A 23,674-nucleotide genomic window follows, 5' to 3' on the forward strand; every position below is an offset into this window, starting at 1 on the left:
CCCCCATCTGCCCAGTGAGTCCTTGTCAGGACTACCTTCCCCTTCCCACCCTTCCTGGCCACTTCAACCTCCCAAGCCCTCCTTCATGCCCTCCCCCTTACCTTCCCTCCCCCTCCCTCTTGCCCTCCATCACCCTCTCCCACGCCCTCCCAAACATCCTCCCTCACCCTCCAAGGGGGACCAAGCACTCCATAGGCACCAATGCTACAGCAATCAACAGCAGTGGCATCTCCAGCACCTACCCTATCCTGTCAACCAGGTCCCAGAGCACATTGGGTGTGGGTACCAGAGGGGAGCCATCGTACAAGACCACAGCCGCCCCCGTGGCAAGAGCAGACACCATCCAGTTCCACATCATCCAGCCGACCTGGAACAGACAGAAGGGGCAATGTCAACCGACATTCAACTTCTCATGTCCCTAGAAAACCTCCTGAAACTGAGCCAACGGCTGGCAGGCACTGCCCATCTCAGATGCACGATGCTTTGCTCCAGCAATTCCACACCAAGACTTTATTGTACAGATCCATGCACACATGTGCACTAAGATGGGCCAAAGGATGTTCACGGCAGCATTGCTGGGGACAATGGGAAATGGAAAGCAACGAGACACACACACACACACACACACACACATACACACACACGCCCCCTACCCCTCCCCACCCCGTGCACACCAGACACCAAATCTGTGAACCCACATCACTTTCACAACACCTCAGCTGTTGGCAAGAACGAGGTCTGTGCTGACAGGGACCAGTGTCTGGGACGAGCTTCAGTGTAAAACAAGCCCAGCAGACAATGTGCAGCATAACTCTCTCCACACCAACGAAGGCGTGGCCAGGCACACACTGGAGACCTATGAAGGCACCACCACGTGCCACGGGAACACGCAGACTGCATGTGTGAGAACCACCAACCACTGGGAGGATGTGTGTACCATGTAAAATGTTTCCCAAATGCAAGTTAGGCTTTTTTTTTGTTATTTAAGAAAAACTTTAAGGCAGAAAGTTGCTCAAGAACCCAATGGCAGCAGCATGCCCATCCACACGGGGCATTTGTGGGCAGTTCCAGGGTGGACCCAACACAGCGGCACAGCAAGGGAGCAAGGGAGCTAGATGAAAGCTCCAGCAGGAATCTCTGCTTGGGAGGTGAGGATGGCCGAGAGGACACCCCACCAGCAGGACTGACTCACCCGGCACCCTGTGCGCAGATCCCACGAAGGGGCAATGGTGCTACATGAGGAAGCACTCCAAGTGGCTCTCTGGTGTGGCCCAGCTAAGAACCTCCATACAAGAGCACCTCTGGCCTGAGTGATGTGCTCAAGAGCCCAGCGGGCCCCCAAAAGGCTACCTGTCCTTCCCCTCAGCACCTCCAGCTCTGGGGCCGCACAAAAATCTCAAGGTAGTTGAGCTGCCTTTTAAGGAGGCTTTAACATCTCTACTTGAGCTTCCCTCCTAAGGAATTATTAGTAACAAAAAAAAACCAGTGCCAGGCAGCCCAAGCAGCAGGATGGCCGGGCCAACTCACTGTCCTAGGAAGCAGTCAAAGGTGCCGGTCAGTGACCCGGTGCAGGCCTGGCTCGCGCTGCACAGAGTTGCTGCAGCCGCTGCCACCCAAGGCTGGGCGCCAGCATGCTCCACAGCAGAGGCCACCTGCCTACCCCTCCTGGGTAGGATGCTTTGGGAAAAGTGAAACGCCTCTGGGAAAACCTCCTCAGATCTGAGTTCTTCTCATTGTGAACTTCCCCTCAATGCAAAAGCCTGTCTTTTTAAACCACATGTCCCAGGAAGTCAGCTGAGTTGCACATCGTTGTACCTGCCTGGGCCTCCCTGCAATTCAAAAAACGACACTCTGTCAACACTGCTAGGCTGTCCACGTGAAAAGGGCCCAGAGCCCAGCAGTGCCCAGCACCACTGGCCCATGTGGGGAGGGGATCAGGAGGGTCCAGGAAACCCCAATGACCGGGCCCCAGCCCTTGATTTTCAGCTGAACACACCAAGCAATGAGGCAGCCTGCACACGGTCACACATGCAAAGTACTCCCGGGCTCCCCATCCTGTGATGGCAAGGGCTCCATTCCTTAGGGCACAGCTAGGTCCCTGGCCATTAACCTCACAGGCTAGGAACACACCTCCAATATTCTGTTTCCTTAAAAACCCAGCACAGAATTGTCATCCAGGAAACAGAGCTAAATCACTCCGAAACCTCTTAATAGTTGCAGTTGGAAAAAGCCAACTTTGAGTTTTCTTCCCTTCTTTTAACTCATCCTAAGTGCTCATCTTACAGAGTTCAACGAGCACAGGAATATCTCCAACTGCTCAAATCCAACCTTTGATTTAATGATGCACATCCCACACAAAACCACGGGAATGTGCTGGAGGCAGGACCCCATTCATCCCATGTCCCAGTGACATCTGACCCAGAGGACGCTGGCTTCTGTTATGCTCTGTTTGCTTTCCCTGGGCACCTGGGCCCCCTTCCTTGGTCTGGGAATGCCAGAGCCTCTCCAGGATTCTAGTACAAACACCTCACTGAGAAGTGAGGTGGCCAGGCTCAGTTCAAGGTACACCATCAAGGATTTGGGGCAGAAAAGAACTCCTTTTGTGACTGGGTGATTCAGTGACTTGACTGACTCTTGTTGCTCAGGCTGTGATCTCAGGGTTGTGGGATTGAGTTCTGCATGGGGCTCTGTGCTTAGTGGGGAGTCTGCTTGTCCCTCTCCTTCTGCCCTTCCCCCTGTTTGCACACTCTTGTGAGATCTCTCTCTCTAAAATAAAATAAGTCTTAAAAAAAAAAAAAAAAAAAAAAAAGAGAACTCTTCCTGCGAGGGCAGCACCAGCCCAGCACACACACCCATGCCCAGGACAGGGACAGGGTTTCTCTAGCCTGATCCTACTGTAGCGAGCAGCTCTGGTCCAGGACAGACTCTCTCCAGCCCAATCTGGCCTCCACACCTGGACTCCCAGCTGTCACAGTAATTGGAAGAGCCACCTGGATACGTTTCCCGTTACCATTCCAATGAACTGCCACAAACTTAGCGACCTAAAACACCACAAATTCACTATGTGAGAGTTCTGGAGGTCCAAAGTCTAAAATCAAGGTGTCGTTGGCAGGACCACACTCCTTCTGGAAGCTCTAGGACCAATCTCTTTCCTTGACCTTCCCAGCTTCAAAAAGCCACTCACATCCCTTGGCTCGTGACCCTGTGTGACTCTGACCTCTGCTTCCCTCTGCCCATCTCCCTCTGATGCCGACCCTCCTGCTCCCCTCTTACCAGGACCTGTGTGCTCCCGCTGGACCCACCTGGCTAAATGCAAGAGAATTTCCCTGTCACAAAACTCTTGACCCAATCACACTGGCCCCAAAGGAACCAAAGCAAATGATGGGCGGGACACAGAGGACAGGAGGAACCCCCCCCAACGCCCTCAGGAGCCTGCTCACCGTGGTGTAATACAGGATGATGTCACTGCTGCTCATGTTGCCGTGAAGAATGTGCTCCTTCAGGTGCTGGATGAGGGTGCCCTGGGGAGAGGCAGAGACGCGGTGTGAGCGCACATGGCACAGACACAGAGCCTGGGGAGAGGAGAAGCCAACCTCCCTTTGCCTTCTTGGGGCAGCAGAATTGCAAGCACACTCCTCAGAGGAGCAGTAGTCCCATGAAGTGACCTGACAGTCAGGGACGGGGGAAGCAGCATCTGACCAGCTCCAGCCAGCCTGCGAGCTCAGGAGCACCACGGGACCCGACCCCAGGCCCAGAAGGCTGGAGAGGCAAAGTCAAAGCCAGGGGCAAAAGGACAGGAGTGCGCATGACACTGTGTGCCTCCAGCGCAGGGACCTGGAAGGCGGATGGCAGGGCAGCACTGGCGGAGGGGCCCTGCCAGCCTCCGGCCACAGAGCACAAGACCCTGCCTTCAGCCCACACGCCAAGTCAGACCCCCAGCCCCCTCACACGGTCCACTATTTCTCTATTTCAACATTTCACAGGAGGTGCACATGCCCAGCCCGGTGCTCCGCAGCCTACACTGTGCTGGCCCCTCCCCTGCCCCCGGTTCTCCTGCAGCCCTGCATCTATTCCCAGGTCTATTTCCAGGTATCCTCCTGGCCCAGCAGCATCCATTCGTTTATGCTGGCTTTTCTTACTGGACACACTGCACTGCACTCTGCTTTTCCCAAGTAACATACCTTGGAGCTCTGTATCAGCGCACGGAGAGCTTCCTGGGGTTTTACTTTCAGCTGTAATACTCCAGCACCTACGCCCCTTGTGCCAAACTTGTCCTGTCTGCAGCTTATGGGGATGAGAGGGAGCAACCCACCTCCAAGCACCACAGGGAAGGCAGAGCAAGGGGCCCTGAATGAGCCACTACATGCCTCTCGTCCCATCTCTAGCTGGAGCTCATATGCGATCCTAAGGCCACAGGGTGTTGTCCCTCAGAGGTCCCTGAAGGGCACCAGCCACCATCCTTCAGTCTGTTCCACAGATGGGAGCACCTGGCTGTTGGCAACGGACCCCCGTTGTTAGGGATGGTCAGGGCTAAAGCAAGGACCCATGTATCACAAGCAGCCTTTATGACCCATCCTCTTCTCTTCATACCCAAGAGAAATAAAAACAACCCAGCAGGGGGAGAGGATCCTTTTCAAAGCTCAATGGAAAGAACTGTGCCCAACAAATTCTCCAACTCAAGAGCCAGAGCTCCTATTCCAGAGGCCATCCAGAACCAAGGCCATCGCCAGGCCTGCAATGTGCATCAGTGATCACAGCCACTCAAGGGCAAGGCAGACCACAGCACAAAGGCTTCTGGGGGGACCAGGACCTTTCTAAGGATCCCCGAGGCCACCTGCAGTCTCCAGGAGCCGGTTGCTGGTGGCTTTATGAAATGGACATCATGGGGGTAAGAGACAGCCACCAACCTGGGGGTCACCAGCTTTCATGCAGAGTTGCACACCACAGCGCTCTCCCTTGGAGCAGGTGGGCACTGGCTTGGAGATAACAATCACTTGAACTCTTCCAGTAAGTGAAACATTCACACACCAAATCCACTGAAAGGGCTGGGGGCTCCCTGACGCCAAGAGCCTGCAGCAAATTCCCCTCCCTTTTTTTTTTTTTTTTTTAAACTTAAAATCCGGTATTTAGTTTAGATCTGTATCTTCATCAATGAGGTCTGCTTCGAGCCTGGCCTATTTATAACCCTACATCTGTTCTCCTGTGCCTCATCCTCCTCCTCTGAGGCGGCACAAAACAAGCCAAGCTTTGCTTCTCTCTCAAGAATCTCTCTGAATGAACCTTAATTCACAGCAGTAGTTTTGCCCTTAATTTTTAAGTATTTATGGCTGAGTCTGAGGAAGGAAGTCTGAGCAACATGACATCATACATCTCAAGCAAGAAGAGGAACTTAATTTCATAGAAAGAAGAGGCAAGCTGCTTTCTGAGACCTAATGTTGACTCAGAAAACACAAGCCCGCAAACCAGGAACACCACCAACAGCAAAGCAGGGGGACAGCCAGTGTCCCCTGACTGTGCGCGCCTCCCCCTTCCCACTGTCTCTAAGCTTCCTGTTGAGGTAACTCTTGAAAACAGGCAAGATGCTTAGTCACTTCTCTGGAGATGCAAGAGCCTAGTGAAGACAGAATAAGTCTGATTTTTCCTGACTTTTCCATACTCTAAATATACCAAGGCATGATGATTTTATGAGCAAGCCACATTATATCTAATACATTTTTATGCTCCTCTCCTAAAAGTGACATTCACTATGCAAAAAGCACTAAAAATAAAAGTGCAGTTAGACATTTCAGTTTTTCCTAAAATGTCTGTTGTTTTGCCACACATACCCCACCCTTGTCTACAAGGTTTCTAAAAATGCTCCTCTCTTGAGCTCGATAACAGGCCTGCGACCAAGCAGACCAGAGCTCCCCTCTCCAAGGAGAATGTTATTCCAGTAACCACAGTAAATGACATCTTAGACTCTGAACACACCCGACTTGATTTAATAAAACAGGATGGTTTGAACAAGGTCAACTCACTCCTACAAAAAAGGCAACTCAACTGGGTTTGGCCAGTGTTACTTATAGGCACCCTGAAGTCCCCCTCCCTTCCACCTGGCCCTGAGAAGTCACCCACAGGTTCCTGGTGTATCTGGCAGCTCCGTGTCACCATCTGAGATCAGGCCTTCAGTGAATCCAAATCCAGGTAATAATGGAGCCTCGCTAGCTAGCTCCTTTCCCCATTCAGATGGAAACACTCTGTGAAAGCTCTATAAGGCTCTAAAATGATTCAAATGGAAATGTCCCCCTTTTGTGGAAGGGATTCAGAGTGCTTCCAGGCATAGGGAACATCTGTAAAAGCTAAATGAACTAAAATAAGAGAAATTCTATATTTGATTTTCAAATGCCGCCATCCCATCAAGCGATAGCTAGAAAGCGGTTTGTGAACAGGAGCTTTCTCCTCTGGGATAATCCCCCTTCTTCAGAGCCAGGGGAGAAGAGAAGGCTATGACAACGTCTGACCCCGAGACTACGGGGTTCTTCTCCTCCCTCCAGGCTCAGCCAAGTGAGAGAGAAAGCTGGAAAGCGGGTATAGAGAGTGGCAGAGCCTGGGCAGGGCATCTGGAAGGAGCACCATGGGCACAGACCAGCAGGAGGATGCTGGCTCCGAAACCTGCCCAGGACATTGCACCGGAGTCAGAAGGAAGCTTTCCCATCAAAGCCAGGAGCAGGATAGGATGGCATGAGGCCAGGAGGGACTGTGGTCCGAGAAAAGCACCAAATGCCCTAGGAACTGTATCTCTGAGAAGCGACATGCTTAGATGACAAGTATAAAATAAATGGGTATCAGGTGCCTCCTGATGTGATGTGCTGAGAAATGTTTTTGCATCACTTCCAGACGGTGTCACCCAGATCTAACCAGGAGGAAGCACCCAACGAATCCAGAGAGCCATTCTGCAAGACTAGCAACTGAACTCCCAAGATGCCAACGTCGCAAAAGGCGAAGGGGGAGTGAGGAGCAGCTCCAGAGTGAGGACACAGGGAGGCGTGGAAGCAGGCTGCTGTGTGGGGTATTGTGGGGAAGGTAGAAGCGTATGAACGGGGCCACACATCAGGTAACAGTATCACATCAATGCTGACCTTCCTGAACATGACAACCACACGAAGGGCGTATGGGGGAGCATTCTCGTTCCCAGGAGACATGTGCTGAAGTATCCAGGGTGAAGGGCCGACTCTCAACTCACTCTTAAGGGGTTTTCAGCGAAAAGCAGAACAACATGTGTACCACACGGAGACAGAAGCCAAGCAGAAGAGTCTTTGCAGAAAATGTTAGGAAGGGATGCTGATAATGTTAAGGGTGGCAGAGTCTAGCTGATGTGCCTGCCTGTGGAGCCCATCATGCTGCTCCTGCAGCTTTCCTAAAGGTTTGCGATTGTTCCAAGAATAAAAGGTTAAAGTCACTAATTGGTACAGATAAAATCTCATGCTTCATTTCAGGTGTTTCAATAAAGCTGGACTTCTAATGAAATTCACAGGAAAATGAGTACATGTCGTGGGCCAAACTGGGGGTCCCCGAACTCATATGCTGAAGCCCTGAAGCCCAGGACCATAGAATGTGACTCCATTTAAAGAGGTGATAAAGTCAGAGAGACCACAAGGGCGGGTCCTAATGCAATCTGACTGATGAGCTTACAAGAGGAAATTGGGGCAAAATGCGAGCCCCCAGGAATGTACACAGAGGGAAGATCAAGTGAGGGCACAGGGAGAAGGCAGCCGTCTACAGGCCTGGGAGAGAGGCTTCAGAAGCACCCAACCCTGGACCCCCTGGTCTCAGACTTCCACCCCCGGCCCCATAAGAGGCACATCTCTCTTGCTGAAGCTGCCAGCCCATGGTGCTCGGTGACGACGGCCCAGCCGAATACTGCGGCATGGTGAGCTTCTCTCAGCTACCTGCATTTTCCAACATGACCCAGCAGCTGTCACAGCATCTGACCACAGTCCACAGGCAGCTCTGTCTGACCATGCCATGGAGCACACACACACATCCACACACATGCTGCTAACACGACAGCCTCATGCACCACCACCAGCACCTCTCATAACCCTCGATGTGCTCACAGGTGCTGGCAGGGCCCACCCACCACATTTACAAGCACCTAGGGCGTCACAGCCACAGTGTGAAAGTCACGGGCTTACCCAATGCACACCCCGCCTTGGAGGCACCACGCAGCCTCTGTACCCGTCACAGCAGCAACAGACACCCACAGCAGCTCCCAGGACCTGGGCTCAGACTCACATCCCCACACTACCCCCACCTGAAGAGGAGCTTCGAGATAGAGTCTCTGGGGGAGGGGGTGCAGTCTGGCTGGGATGGTGGTCTGGGGTGCAGACTCGGTGGCTACTTCCAGCAGCTCGGAGACCCCAGGGGAGCAAACGGTGGAGGAACGTACCCCAGCGGAATGCACCATGCACTTAGGCGCTCCGGTGGTGCCCGACGAAAACATGATGAAGAGTGGGTGGCTGAAGGGCAGCTGCTCGAACTCCAGCTGTGGGGCCTGCTCGCCTTTCCTGGTTGCAAGGAAATCATCCAGAAACACACTGGGGGCAAAACATACAGAAACAAACAGTGAATGTAACAGAATGCTCAGGTGCATCTGCTGAGTCTTCCCAGGCTAGATGTGGCCGCTCACTGCCCTCTAAGGCTACCTTGTAGGATTTCAAGGGGAAACAAACCTGGTTTGGAAACTTTCCAGGAGGAAGGAGAGAAGTCAAATCTTACAAATTCAAATTCATGCTGAAGGGAAACTAACTGAATGAGTGAAAATATCGAGTTGCTTTATTAGCATGCTGGCAGGGCCAAGGACTGTCTCTTCTGAGAATCTTTCGAGTGCTTTCACAAGCACTGTGCAGAAGGATCACTTAGAATTAACACATCCCCAGTTTGTACGCAAACTTGGGTTAAGGAGGTTGTGAATCTAACACACATCTGTGCTGCCTCAGTGAGGAGCAGGGAGGGAAGGGAGGGACCAGAATCCTGAGCTTCTGAACCACTGAAGGTCGGAACAAGTAGGTGGGGCCAAGATCCAAAGACTGCAGCTTCTACAACAGAGATGCTTCCAGGCAAATGTATGCATCACGTGTCATTGAATACTACTCCTGAGGACAACAGCCAGGTACAAATCTCTGTCCAGACACAAAATTAAGCCTGGCTGGGGGTTTTTGTTTGTTTGTTTTTTAAGATTTTATTTATTTATTCATGAAAGACACACAGAGAGAGAGGCAGAGACACAGGCAGAGGGAGAAGCAGGCTCCATGCAGGGAGCCCGATGTGGAACTCGATCCTGGCACTCCAGGATCACGCCCTGGGCCGAAGGCAGGTGCTAAACTGCTGAGCCACCCAGGGATCCCCAAGCCTGGCTGCTGACTACTACCTAAGAAATCTGCCCCCAAACCGGACATAAAGCACGAATCCATGTGGCCAAAACCAGCCAATGAAGAACACATTTGTTTTCTGAGCACAAACAGGGCAGCTGAAGCCACAAACCATCCTGGGGGAGGTTCTTTTCCTATGTAGAGATGAGCAGGAACCTGGATCCTGGCCCTCTCTCTCCACTGGCTTAAAAGGGGGGGGGTGGGGGGTAATAACCTGATGTTTTGACAAATGGAACTTTCTTCTGTGGAAGGGGAAGAATGAGTTAAACTCTGCATCAATCTGCTGAGGATAATTACTCTGGAACACACGCACACGTACAAAAGGGAAAAACTGTGCTGTTGTGTGTGGGAAGGCCTCTTAAGGATAAGAGGTCCTGTGAAGGAGGCACAGAGGTTTATAAAGAGCGTCCAGAATAATCTGACTCCAAGAAGTAAACAAACAAAGCCTTCTGCTCCAGAGTGTCAGGAAAATTATTCCCTGTGGAACCTTCTGGCAAACAAAAGCCCTGTTCCACCTCCATCTCCCATTCGAATCTCATTTACACAAAGTGCCCAATCTAATCGGATGCTTCACACAGAGAAAAACCTTTTCTTCCAAACGGCCTATAAATCACAGTAAATAGCAATTACTCTTGTTGCTCTTCTAAAAATGAAAATCCCAAAGGGCAGCCCCATGCCCACCCCAGGTCTCCAAGCCATAGTTTATCCATAGCATCCAGTAATCATAGGACGAAGAGCAGCGGAGGCCTAATTCCTAGAGCGGGCTAGAGGGAGATTTTTGCATTGTATCAAGCTAAATGAAGTGGCTAACATGATTCTATAGGATGCTCTAATTTCACGTCAATTGCTAATGAACACATTCAGAAGGATGAAAGCTGGGCCACTGTGGGGCCCCTGGCCTGTGTGTGCTATGGCCCCCAACAGAAAAGCAGGGGAGCCATGTTCATGGTGTGAACTGGGACCAGGGCTTGTCATCTGGCTGTAATTTATCAAGGTTGGCAGGGTTCCCACGGTCTAACGGACAACCCTCACAGGTAAACACAACTGACCTCAGAACTCTCCTTCAGGGATCCCTGGGTGGCGCAGCGGTTTGGCGCCTGCCTTTGGCCCAGGGCACGATCCTGGAGACCCGGGATCGAATCCCACATCAGGCTCCCGGTGCTTGGAGCCTGCTTCTCCCTCTGCCTGTGTCTCTGCCTCTCTCTCTTTCTCCGTGTGACTATCATGAATAAATAAATTTAAAAAGAAAAAAATTAAAAAAAAAAAAAAAAAGAACTCTCCTTCAATGACTGTTTCAAGAAAAAAGAGAGAGGTATAACTCCAAGAATTTGGGGACAGATTCAGCTTTGACCAAACCATAACCCACACATCCTTGATTCCTATTCCAAAATAAATCATTCATAATTCTCTTTGGTACTTAAGGCATGTGATGTACCAACTTACAAATGTCAGAAAAACAGAGAAAGCTACTATTAGCAGTGAGGACAAAAAAAAAAGTCCTAAGAGAGAAATACATATACACATGTGAGCGTATTTACATGTGCATATTCATGCATACACATAAACATGCATATACATGCACCACACATGCATGCACACACAGCAGCAAATGTTAATTCTATTCCATCAGGGAGCTAGGCTTGACCTGACACTTGAAAGGGACAGCAGAGAGACTGACAGAGTATTCCTGGGGCACTCTCTCTGTTCTGCCCACTAAGTCTCTGAGTGGCCTCGGAGGATTCCCTCTGGGGCCTCAGATGGCCAATTACAAAGTGTGGTTTTTAACCAAAACCTCCTACGCCTCTAAAACACTACAGCTCCAGTGAAAGGATTCTCAGAATCAACTACCAAGCGGGACTTCTGGTGGGTTCTGCATGGAACCAACAGTCAGCATGTGGCTGGCTTACCTATTCGGAATTTTGGAAATGTCTATCTTCTCTTTCGAGGAAATGTAAGGAATCAGCACCACTTTTTTCAAGTCAGGAAGTCCTGAAGAGAGGGGAGGAGGAACACAGGCTTATAGGACACAACATACTTAGTGGTTGTATTTTTTACAAATCTAACACAACCGAAGGAGGGGCTTTACAGGGCTCTGTTGCTTGCGGTTCAGGGGCCCTTGTGACCCTGGGGCTCCTGGGCACCCCTCACCCAAACATCCTGCCCCCTGCTGTACCAGCTCAGACCCAGGAGAGCCACACACCTTTCACCACCTGTTGCAGCTTATCCATGTGGCTGTACTCTTTGCTGTTGTACACGACGGCCTCCACGGAAAAGATGAGCTTAGGCTGAATCTGAGAGAAGCGGTCCAGAACACCCTGTGAGTGGAAGGAAAGGGTTGTCGCATCAGTCATGCAAGAGGCAAAACCCCGCAGCAGCCAAAGGGTCTGCTTCGAGGGAAAGGAGACTCATTACCGACACACTAGCTTCATTCCTGTGTCCCTGTCACCTGCGGCCACTAAAGAAAGCCAAGCAAACCATGACTTGCACCTGAGAAGTAAACATCACTTCAAGGAAAACATCAACATAAGGAAATACCAAAGGACTTACAAACAGACACTGAAATAGCAAAGTGCAAGTTAGTAAGATGGGGAAATTGTGAAGTGAGTCTTGACACTACCAGAAAGAACCCCCACTCTGTAGAAAGAGCCCTGAACATATCTCTCTAGCACATGAGATAAAAGACTTGCCTTTCAAAAAGAAGGAGAGGGGTCTAACTCCAAGAACCTGGGGACAGGGAACCCTGGGTGGCGCAGCGGTTTAGCGCCTGCCTTTGGCCCAGGGCGCGATCCTGGAGACCCGGGATCGAATGCCACGTCAGGCTCCCGGTGCATGGAGCCTGCTTCTCCCTCTGCCTATGTCTCTGCCTCTCTCTCTCTCTCTCTCTATCATAAATAAATAAAAATTTTTTAAAAATTAAAAAAAAAAGAACCTGGGGACAAATTAAACTCTGACCAAACCATCACCCACTTAATTCCTATTCCAAAATAAACCACTCACAATACTATACAGCACCGCAAAAACACTTCCATATTTTGGTTCTCTTCTAATCCTCAATTAAAGAGGTACGTGAATCCTCCAAATGGTACTTTTTCCCAATGAAACGCACAGCCCTATAAACATGTATGCTAGTAAACAGCCTCCACTTAAAAGGCAGGCTCAGGGCGCCTGGGGAGGCTCAGGCAGTTAAGCATCCGACTCATGATTTCAGCTCAGGTTGTGATCTTATGGGTCATGTCAGGCTCTATGTTCAGCCGGGAGTCTGCTTGAGATTTCCTCTCTCCTTCTCTCTCTGCTTCTCCTCCCATGCACACACGTGAATGCTCACACGCTGTCTCTCAAATAAATAAATCTTTTAAAAAATAAATAAAAATAAAAGGCAGGCTCACCACACTGTCTGTTTATACCACACGTGGAATTTGCCATCCTGCCAAGCACACCTCTCTCTCTGAAAGAAGCCATGCCTGCCATGCAGGTAACAGTTTGCTTCTGGAACTGACATGAACTGATGCGAACTGACAGGTGTAGCCTCCCACTGACATGCTCAATACAACCTGAGTGTTCTCCCAGGGGTGACAGGTAAAAGCACTCCCAGTCAGGTCTCCCTGAAGTTCAGACCTGGGTGGAGCCCTCTTCATCCACAAACATGGCACCTGGGGATACCTGGGGGCCTCAGCCAGTTAAGCATCTGCCTTGGGCTCAGGTCATGATCTCAGGGTCCTGGGATCCAGCCCACATCTGGCTCCCTGCTCGGCAGGGAGTCATCTGCTTCTTCCTCTCCCTCTGCTTCCCACCACCTGGCTTATTATGATCTCTCACTCTCTCTCTCAAATAAATAAAAAAAATCTTTTAAAAAGCAAACACAACACCTGAGAAGGCACCACCCAGAATGGCCCTTCCATTCCCTTGTACATCGGTCCAAGGCCAGCGGTTTATAATCAACACTCAGATTACTCTAAGAACACAAGCTGTGAAGCCACGATTTCCTAAGAAAATCCCAGTCTTCGACACCACAGGGAGGTGGGAAGCAAAAGGGAGAGGCATAAAGACTGGGCAGCTCGTCCATGCATGTGATGGGAAGAGCTACACTGAAGATTCGTGAGAATCACCAGGACAACCATGAGGCTGAAAAAAGTCACAGCGGTGATGTACAAACTCAATACAGCAAAATAAATTGTACTCTTAAAGCTCAGGATTCCAAGATGGGCTGAGAGCTCCTGGTTTATCTGGGAAAGAAATTTTTGCCAATAAAAATCCCGGAACAGGTACTGAGTGCTGTGTGCTAGGCCCCACTCAGGCTTGCTATAGGCCTCCCCACATTTGGCCTGCACAACCCCTGGGGCAGGGCAGTAATATATACTCCACATGCTCGAGGCAGTACTGCCAGGGTGAGTAACATGCCCAGCATCCACAAGCAGCCAGGGGTGGAGCTGGGGCTACAGGCTGGTACACTTAACTGGTGGTGCTGTGACCACTTGGGAAGACCAGCCCACGGGACAGGAAACCAGAGGGCAGAAGAAAACAGGGCTGGATCCTCTGCTGACCAAAGCAGCAGGAGGAAGAGGGAAGCACCAGCCAGAGCGACCCAGAGAGCGCCAGGGGGGCACCTCTCCTGGGCAGCGCTGGGCGGGAGGGGAGAGGCTGTTCCCAGGCAGAGGGCACCACTGGCAATGCTCAGGGAAGGGAAAGGCCAACAGGACAGCCCTGGATTGGGAGGGGTTGCCCAGAGCTGGACTGGGAGAGCCTGGAAGGCAGCAGAAACATCTACAAAACATCTAGCACCTGTCCTGCTCTCCCCTATGCAAGGTGACAACAAACCCAGGATGAAAGGACACAGCCCACCAGGGGCTGGGACTCAGATATCACAGAGCTCTCAGCCATGGTGACAGCCAACCCACAGCAAATACCACAGTGCTTCAGAACCAGAGGTCTGGGCTCTGGCCACGCACAAACTCAGAGGCCCCAGGTGGAGGCTGTCCTGGCTGATGAAGCACAAGTCAAGATCTCTGAGCATCTAGGGCAGCCCCGGTGGCGCAGCGGTTTGGCGCCACCTGCAGCCCGGGGTATGATCCTGGAGACCCAGGATTGAGTCCCACATCGGGCTTCCTGCATGGAGCCTGCTTCTCCCTCTGCCTGTGTCTCTGCCTCTCTCTTCGCTCTCTCTGAATGAATAAATAAATAAATCTTTTAAAAAAAAAAAAAAGATCTCTGAGCATCTAAAACCAGCTGTTGGCCAGTCCAGGAGAGCCGCTCGGCCACCGCCGCCTTCACGCTGCAGTGAGACAGGCACACCTGTGATGGTACATCTGACCTGAATAGAGTGCTGGGCCACCGATCGGGCGTTGACACCAGCAGCCTGTGTAGACTCATGTGGACAGCCAGCCAGGGCAGGGACAGCTGCTCTATTTATGTGCATGCATACCACGATCTGAAAACGTTCTGAGTGTGCAGGCGCAGCTCTCAGATGTGTGAATGTCAGAGGCTGGACTCCCTGAATGTTTTTGAAAAAGCTACCAACTCAAAGGTAAACAAAGAAGTTTCCCAGAGTGAAGCATCTTAGTGGAAAGGTGTCTGGCCCTGTCATTTCCTGACCACGAGAAGCGCTCTCCTGAGGCTCAGGCCATCAGGCAAGAAGGATTCCCCAGGACCCAGCATTCTTAAGGCTGTGGAGAGAGTGGAGCCACGCTGCCATCTAGTGCACACCAGCATCTGCAGAGCAGCCTGGAGAGGCATCTGGTGGTGACACTCTGCACGGGGCAATGACCCACGACAGCAGCCAAGTGGGAGGTGGCTGGACACCTGCCTTCATCATACCCCTTTCCACCCCGTACCCAGAGACACAACACACCATCAGGGCAATCAGGAGCTCTGTTCTCTGTGAAGAGCCCACATTCCAGCCCTAGAAGGTTATGACCACCCCCTGGTCCACATATAGCTCTCCCAACATCTTTGTGACTAGCTCTAAAGCTCTGATGTCACTCAAAAACACTCCCTCTTTGGGGTATTGGGTTGTTGTTTTTTTTTTTTAAGACTTATTTGTTTATTCATGAGAAACACAGAGAGAGGCAGAGACACAGGCAGAGGGAGAAGCAGGCTCCCTGTGGGGAGCCCCATGTGGAACTCGATCCCAGGACCCCAGGATCATGACCTGAGCCCAAGGCAGATGCTCAACCACTGAGCCACCCAGGTGCCCCTTGGGCTTTTTTAGTAAACATTTTATTTATTTATTTGCCAGAGAGAGAGAGTGCACACACACACACAGGCAGGGGGAGTGGTAGGCAGAGGTAGAAGTAGACCCCCCGCTGAGCAGGGAACCCAATATGGGGCTCCATCCCAGGACCCAGGGATCATGACCTGAGCCGAAGGCAGATGCTTAACCAACTAAGGCGCCCCAGCACCCACCTCTTTGATAACAGGCTAACACATACTGACCTTGATGGGTGTGTCCAGTGCTGCCACCAACTGAACACAAGCATTAATCCTGTGGTCCTTACTGGCTCCCCATAGCATGTATTGAGGACACAGCCAGGAAGCAATAAAGCCAGACCTGAACCCAGGCAGGAACCACCACACCACACTGTGCTCCCAGCCCTGCTTCTGAGCAACACAGCCAAAAGGCTGATGAGGATCTGAGGTTAACAGTGCCCAGGATCCCAGCCCCAGCCTCCTGGGACCCTCCTGTGAGGATGCCGCTGGCCCCAACAGCTCACCCGGCCTTGCTGAGAGCCTGGGGTACTGGGCAGGCCACATGGAGAGTTCCCACCTCGGAGCAGTCCTTGCTGATCCAGAGAGGTCCTCAATGGGACAACCAGGCATAGCCAGGGGAAAGCCCCAGGAGAAAAACCATGGCCAAGCAGTGAGGTCTAGGGCAGCCACTCCTCCCTGAACTTAGCAGAGCCCTCACCCTAGACTCAGCCAATCACATCACTTCTCCAGGCCCCTGTGCCAGAGAAGCATGTCTGTCCCTCCTTTGCATGGTGTGGGGGAAATGAGACATACCTAGACCACCTTCACCAGAACAGAAAGCCTCAAGGTAAATGTGAGCTTCAAGCTCATACACAGAAACCTACCCTGCAGCCGAGACACACACTAACCACAAACCACTGAGCCCCAACATCGCTAGTGGCCGAGCCTGCAGCCGAGGGGTGCCAACCACAGGCCTGAGCCTCCCATGCTCATCTCGTGGCCCTCTCTCTTCCCATGGCCCCTGTTTCATACGTGAAGAGAAACAGTTCACCCAGGGGTGCACCATCAGCAAGGCCTGGCCAACCTTCAGCCGCTGGGCTGCGCTGTCCAGTGCCCGGAGCAGGGGCCGTGCCAGGAAGAGTGGACAGGGTCATGGACGCCCACTGTACCCTTTAAGGGATCTGTCCTTGAGGCTCCCAAGGGCCCTGCCTCCCCAAGGCTCCGCAATCATGAAAGGTCCCTGGCCCCAGGGAACTCCTGTTTGGCTGCTTCTTTGTCCTGCACACTGGGGTTGAGCACATGCTTCCTGCCCCCACCTGGGTCACTCAGCAGCTGGCTGCACCCCAGGTCCTAGGTCCCCTTGGACCTGCCCTCCTCCCACACACAGCACAGATCCAAAGTAAGAGATCAGAAATGGACTCAAGTGCACAGAGGCCTCAGGGGAACTTCTGTGAACAAGGCCAGATGACCATCTAAAGAATACAAACATGAGAAAATCTCCTGTGGTCACAGATCCAAGGAGAGATGACCAAGCACCTCCAGCTATATCTCCACGTGCCATCTGTCACTTGAACACATGCTCACGCAGTCCCTACACATGGACAAAACATTAGTAACAGTAGAAAGAAAAAGGATTCATTTGTCTTTAGATTTAAAAACAAGACGCAGGGATCCCTGGGTGGCGCAGCGGTTTAGCGCCTGCCTTTGGCCCAGGGCGCGATCCTGGAGACCCGGGATCGAATCCCACATCGGGCTCCCTGTGCATGGAGCCTGCTTTTCCCTCTGCCTATGTCTCTGCCTCTCTCTCTCTCTCTGTGTGACTATCATAAATAAATAAAAATTAAAAAAAAATAAAAATAAAAATAAAAATAAAATAAAAAAAAATAAAAACAAGACTCAGCTCCTCTGGCTCCTTCTCTCCCATCATTCTCATGTCACTGGCTGGTGAGGTGGGAGGCCATCATGACAATGTCTCCCTCCAGCCCTGCCAATCCTGCACCACAGCTGTCCACACCCCTACCCAAGACGTCAGGTGGCAGAGCCTGCCCTGGCGCAAATCACACGGGAATGTTTCCACTGCAGTGGCCACCCACCCACGTTGGCCCCTCAGTGGGGACCCCTACTTACGTTTACACCAAAGTCTGGGGATGTGGAACTCCAGACGGCACCGATGCTCGCCGCAGCCAGCATGGCCTCCACGGCATGCACACCGTTGGGTAAATAACCTGTAATCAGTCCAGGGAGAAAGGCTTGGATTTGGGGTATGTTGGATGCGATGGACTTCTAAAAGGTTCTACTGACAGCCAGGGCAGGAGTGGGGAGAGGGGCTGGCTCTGGCCGGTCCAAGGAGCATGACCAGCCCCACCTCACCCCGATGCCTTGACATCTCCCACTCAGAAGGTCCCTCCACTTACTGCCAGCCTATCCACGTCCTACTGTCACCCCCTCTGACCCACTCCAACCAGAGTGATCCCTGCAGCCCTTATAGGATCCGGCCCCAGCCTCCTCTCTCTCTCTGTTCCACCTCCCACTCTGAGCTCCGTAACAACAGCCTTCTTCCAGTTCTCCAGTTGTTCTAAGCATCCCCTGCCCCAGGGCCTTTGCACAGGCTGTCTACTGTGCCTGAACATGCTTCCACACACTTGCCTACCTGACTGCAAACTCATCATTCAACTCTCAATACAAATGAAACTTTCCCAGAGACACCTTCTCCAAGGCCACCTGATAAACTCAGGTTCGCTGGCCAGTCCCCACAAAGCATACTCTATTTCTCCTGACCAAATTAACCTTAATAATCACCTACATCTACTAATCATAATTGGCAATTTCATATCTGGTTCTCACGTGAGGGCAGGGCCTTTGCCTGTTTTGTTATTTGTTTACCAAATGCCTTTTACTATGCCCTGCATATCAAGGCCCTGAGATGTTGGTGAGCTGGCTGGCTGGAAGATGGATGGATGGATGGATGGAAAGACAGGTGGACAGATGGAAAGAGGTGGACAGATGCAGGCGCAAAGGAGAGGCAGTAGGGGAATGAAGACTATGAGCAGGGCAATCAGTCACAAGACCTAAAAAAGCCTGTAAGGGGCAGAGAAGCACCACAGACCCTCCATCTGGCAAGAGGCTGGGCTTTTCTGACAAGAGACGCAGGGAGTCTTTGTGGCCAGAGAGACTGCGGTCAATTACATAGATCATCCTAAATGTTTCAGAGGAAAGGAGCAGGCACGAGGCATCGGGGCACAGGGGGCCATGGCCCAGTGCTCCCCCACCTAGCTCCCCAGTGGCCACAGAAGCTCCACAGCCCCAGGGCCCTGAGCGCAGCTCTCACCCTTGCTTCCCTCCCTGCTGCTCTCAGGTGCCTCTTGACCACAGCGCTCAGGACTTCCATTCCTTCAGGTTGGCCGTATCTCCCTGCTGAGTCAGGAGTGTCCACGAGGGCAGGGCTCAGCCCAGGGCTGCACCCAGTGCCTGGCACCAACAGGCCCATGGATGTCAGCTGAGCTTACTGTGTAAATTGCAGTGTCCCTGAGGCAGGACAGGACCCCGTCCCAGGAGGCTGCACACCCACACTTGGTGGACACGGACAGAGGACCAGGAGATGAGCACATCACAGAAAAGAGAAGCCCCCCTTCCACAACCCCAGTGCAGTCTCTGAAGCCCCTCGAGCATCTCCCCATGTCCTCTCCGCCTGGGGAGTCACTCCCTCTCACCCTCTTCAAGGAAACACAGCCCCCATCCTGGAACTATGGTCAGGTCACATTAGTGTCCACACTGTAACACTCACAAGGGCAGATCACCGGGCACTAGCCTGACTTCGCAGAGTCGGGGCATCTCCCAAGAAAACACAGCCCAGAGGGAGTCTCGGCCATCTGCCCTGACATACCCGGTTCTCCACTTCTCCCTCTCTCAGAAAACATTTGCTTCAAAAGAGATTTTTTATAAAAAATGAAAATTGGAAGAAGGATCTCCTGAATTCCTTTTCTAGGAAAGGGTAGATTAAATTGAAAGAACCCCAAATATCGAGGCTTAGCCCACACCATGCCTGCCATGACCACGGGCCCTGCACCAACATTTGCTCACTCCATGTCGATCCTCCAGCCTCCCTCCAAGATGCAGCTGCAAACAGAAGACAAACACCTGTCCTCCAGGATAGGACAGACAGATGTGCATGTAGGCACACAAATAATCCCAAGATTTCTGGCAGTCAGTAAAGACAACAAAAGAACACAAAGCATGGTGTGGGGATAGAGTGGTGTTGGTTTGCCATGGGACAGCAGGGACCCTGCTGAGACGAGCAACCACAGAAAGACCCCAGGGAGGGCTAAGACAGGAGGCAGCTAGGTGTGTCCCTCACTATCTGGTTCCTTCTAGTCAACTAACACATGAGCAGGGACTCCGTGCCCAGCTGTCATCAGAGGAGACCCAGGTACAGGCCTTTACTCAGTTTACAAACGATAAGGCCGCCCTCTTCGCAAACACACACTGAATGCCAGCTTGCGGTGAGCTCCCCCAGGAGAGGCACAGCAGCGGCTCCTCCTCCTGCCACCCTTGCCCTGTGGCCCCGGTCCCACCACCACAGGGCAGGGGAGGCGGCCTAGCACCCTGATCACAGGCCTGTGTGGAAGATAAGTCTTCTTATCGCCCCCCTGCTTGCCCCTGGGGACACACCTACCCACATCAAAGTTAATTGCAGTTCCCTACAATGGAGAACAGGCCTACATTCAAGCCTTTAAACTTTCTCCAGAAGTCTAAGTGAAAAGAAAACTGTAGGGGCACCTGGGTGGCTCAGCGGTTCAACGTCTGCCTTTGGCTCAGATGGTGGTCCTGGGGTCCTAGGATCAGGTCCCACATCGGGCTCCCTATAGGGAGCCCGCTTCTCCCTGTACCTATGTCTCTGCCCCCTCTGTGTCTCTCATAAATAAATACAATCTTCAAAAAAAAAGAAAAAAGAAAAGTAAAGAAAAGAAAAGGGAAAAGGAAAAGGAAAAGGAAAAGGAAAAGGAAAAGGAAAAGGAAAAGGAAAAGGAAAAGGAAAGGAAAGGAAAGGAAAGGAAAGGAAAGGAAAACCTGAATCGTTCTAGGTGGGAAATGGTGACTCACCACCTAGATTAGGAGAGAACAAAGGAAGGCAGGGACTGGGGAGGGAGAAAGAGCCAGGCCTCCCCTTCACATCTCAGGACTCCAACCCTGGTTCCTCACAGACAGTCCTTGCCAGCCACATCACCTGCTCTGCACACCCAGTCCTCTGTACCTGTCACCCCTGTAGGTACCCTGCACCCAAAAGCCTCAGGGCCTTTGCACAGACGGTCCCTGCTGCCCGACTGCCCTGCCCTCTCCCTGCACCACAACCTTCCTTCTTCATCAAGCCTCCATGGAGTGTGGACCACTAAAGTCCCACGAGGCTGCATGTAATCTGCCATCTTGTCCAGAAGTTGCCTCCAAGCCAGTCACTCTGCCTCAGCCTCCCCACCCAGCCACAACCAGAACCAAAAACACTTACCAACCACCCGGTCTCCTTGTTTCACACCCATTTTCCGCATTGCTGCTGCAAACAAAGCCACTTGTTGCCGCAGTTCTTCAAACGTCACCTTCACAATTTCCTCTTTGCCTTCCCCTGGGGAGAAAAGAGACAGACGGTAGAGACAACCCTAAAGAAAGATTCTGAATCACAGACAAGGAGGAAAACTTGCACAGTTTAAACGCAGTATAGAAACGCGTGCCCAGAAATGTCATACAGACATGGGTTGACTCAACTTCTTGGAAGAGAAGGTATATGTGTATGTGTGGAAGTTAGCCTAAGACAACAGAATGATCAACCTCACTATCGAAGAAACATGCATGCATGACAACAGTGAGATACGAATTTCCACCTAACAGGTGGCAACAGTGGGAAAGGATGGTGTGCCAGTGGCCTCCATAACAGCCCCAGTGAACCATGCCCATGGCACTCCTGATCTTGTGTGGGTCTGCCCACGCTGAAGCAGCCTGAGCCAGGTAACCAATATGACATGGGAGATGACAGTGACTTCAGAGCTTGATCACAGAAGACACAGCAGCTTCCACTTAGCTCACTCGAGAAGATCCTGCTGCCACACAGTGAGAAACTGAGGCCTCCTGCCGACAGCCATGAGAGTACGCCATCTTGGATGTGGATTGGCCCAACTTGGTCGATCCTTCAGATGATGCAGCCCCTGCCAACATCCTCACTGCAACTTTATGAGAGGCTCCCAAGCCAGAACAATCTAGCTAAGCCCATTCTGAATGTACAACCCACAGAAACTGTGAGACACTAAGGGTTTAGGATTTTAAGCCAGGGTTTATGGGTAATTTGCTACATAGCAACAGAAAATGAGTATGACCAGGGCACCTGGATGGCTCAGTTGGTTGATCCTCCAACTCTTGATTTGGGCTCAGGTCATGATCTCAGGGTCCTGGGACTGAGCCCCATGTCAGGCTCCATGATCAGCACAGAGTCAGCTCAGGAATTTCCCTCTCCCTCTCCCCCTGCTTGTGCTTTCCCTCTCTCTCTCTCAAACAAATGTGTTTTTGGTTTTTTTTTTTTAAAGAAAATGACTATGACCAAGACTCGATGTTGCATCGGTGTGAGAAAACTATTTGAATATACTTTCTAGGGCAGCCTGGGTGGCTCAGCAGTTTAGCACCGCCTTCAGCCCAGGGTCTGATCCTAGAGACCCGGGATCAAGTCCCACATCAGGCTCCCTGCATGGAGCCTGCTTCTCTCTCTGCCTGTGTGTGTGTGTGTCTCTCTCTCTCGTGAATAAATAAAAATCTTTAAAAAATGAAAAATGAATATACTTTATAAGGGAAAGACATTATTCCTCTGACCATTACCTTTTTCTTTTCTTTTCCTTTTTAAAAAGATTTTATTTATTTATCCATGAAAGACACAGAGAGAGGCAGAAACATAGGCAGAGGGAGAAGCAGGCTCCCTGTGCTCCATACAGGGAGCCTGATGTTGGACTTGATCCCGAAACTCCAGGATCACGCCCTGAGCCAAAGGCAGATGCTCAACCACTGAGCCACCCAGGTGCCCCTGACCATTACCTTTGATGCGAATATTTTATTCCTGACTGCTAATTGCTGTTCGATTCTACAACACAAAGCATCACTTCTCCAAAGTGAATAAACATCCTGATTTCTCTTTGGTGTAAATCTGGCTTTTCCATTTACTTAAAGTTACACATGCCTACCTCTGGTTCCTTTCTCTCCTCACTGGGCAGCCTCACAATTACCTCTCCCACATTCTCACTCTCTCATATGATTTCCTATCTTATAAAAACACTCAGCAACCTGAAACCCACTGTTCAAAGACAAAATGTGCCACGCAGGCAGCTGTTCTTGGAACTGCATCACTATGGGGCTGATGCATACTGCTTTGCTCTGCTCGCTGGAGCATGAAGGCACCAGTGAACGCTTTCCTTTGGCGGCACCTCGTGGCCTCGCCTGGGATCATATGTAGGAGGGATGGAGTCTGCTGAGGGTGCCTGAGCACCTGCATGCAGGGGACAGTAGGAATGGAGGAAACAAAACACAGTGACCTTAGAGTTCCCAAGCCGATAACCAACCGATCTAGGACTCTGCTTAAGAAGGTACCCTATCGGGGAATCCCTGGGTGGCTCAGCGGTTTAGCGCCTGCCTTCGGTCCAGGGTGTGATCCTGGTGACCTGGGATCCAGTCCCGCATCAGGCTCCCTGCATGGAGCCTGCTTCTCCCTCTGCCTGTGTCTCTGCCTCTCTCTCTCTCTCTGTGTCTCTCATGAATAAATAAATAAAATCTTTAAAAAAAAAAAAAGAAGGTACCCTACCTATCTGTAAAGTATGTTTGATCCCCAGCTTGAGGGCACTTATTTCCATGGCAAATACAAGGGGGGGCTCATTAAAAGAAGGAGCTCCCATATCTAAAGAGAGGGAATGGTGGGAGAAGGAGGGAGGAAGAAGTGTGGAAAAGACACAGCACACCCAGAATTACCACCACACCTCCCTCACCCGCACTCAAGACACAGCCAGGTTTAAAGTTACAGGGTCTAAGGGCAACCTGGGTGGCTCAGTGGTTGAGTATCT

The 23,674-nt window shown here is 51.5% G+C and overlaps 1 protein-coding gene across 1 annotated transcript in view; it reads right to left on the reverse strand.

Moving 5' to 3' along the window:
• The window catches only part of AACS (acetoacetyl-CoA synthetase), a 57,873-nt gene that overhangs the window by 20,448 nt on the left and 13,751 nt on the right, over window positions 1–23,674 (reverse strand). Inside the window, exons 4-10 of the mRNA XM_038574746.1 lie at window positions 21,094–21,207; window positions 17,721–17,818; window positions 11,611–11,725; window positions 11,318–11,399; window positions 8,429–8,576; window positions 3,441–3,521; window positions 243–367 (exon numbers count right to left, since the gene is read on the reverse strand). Coding sequence (XP_038430674.1) covers window positions 243–367; window positions 3,441–3,521; window positions 8,429–8,576; window positions 11,318–11,399; window positions 11,611–11,725; window positions 17,721–17,818; window positions 21,094–21,207 — 763 coding nt within the window. The remainder of the gene's footprint in view (window positions 1–242; window positions 368–3,440; window positions 3,522–8,428; window positions 8,577–11,317; window positions 11,400–11,610; window positions 11,726–17,720; window positions 17,819–21,093; window positions 21,208–23,674) is intronic.

This window comes from Canis lupus, chromosome 26 (assembly GCF_011100685.1).
Source record: "Canis lupus familiaris isolate Mischka breed German Shepherd chromosome 26, alternate assembly UU_Cfam_GSD_1.0, whole genome shotgun sequence".
Classification (NCBI taxonomy): Eukaryota; Metazoa; Chordata; class Mammalia; order Carnivora; family Canidae; genus Canis; species Canis lupus.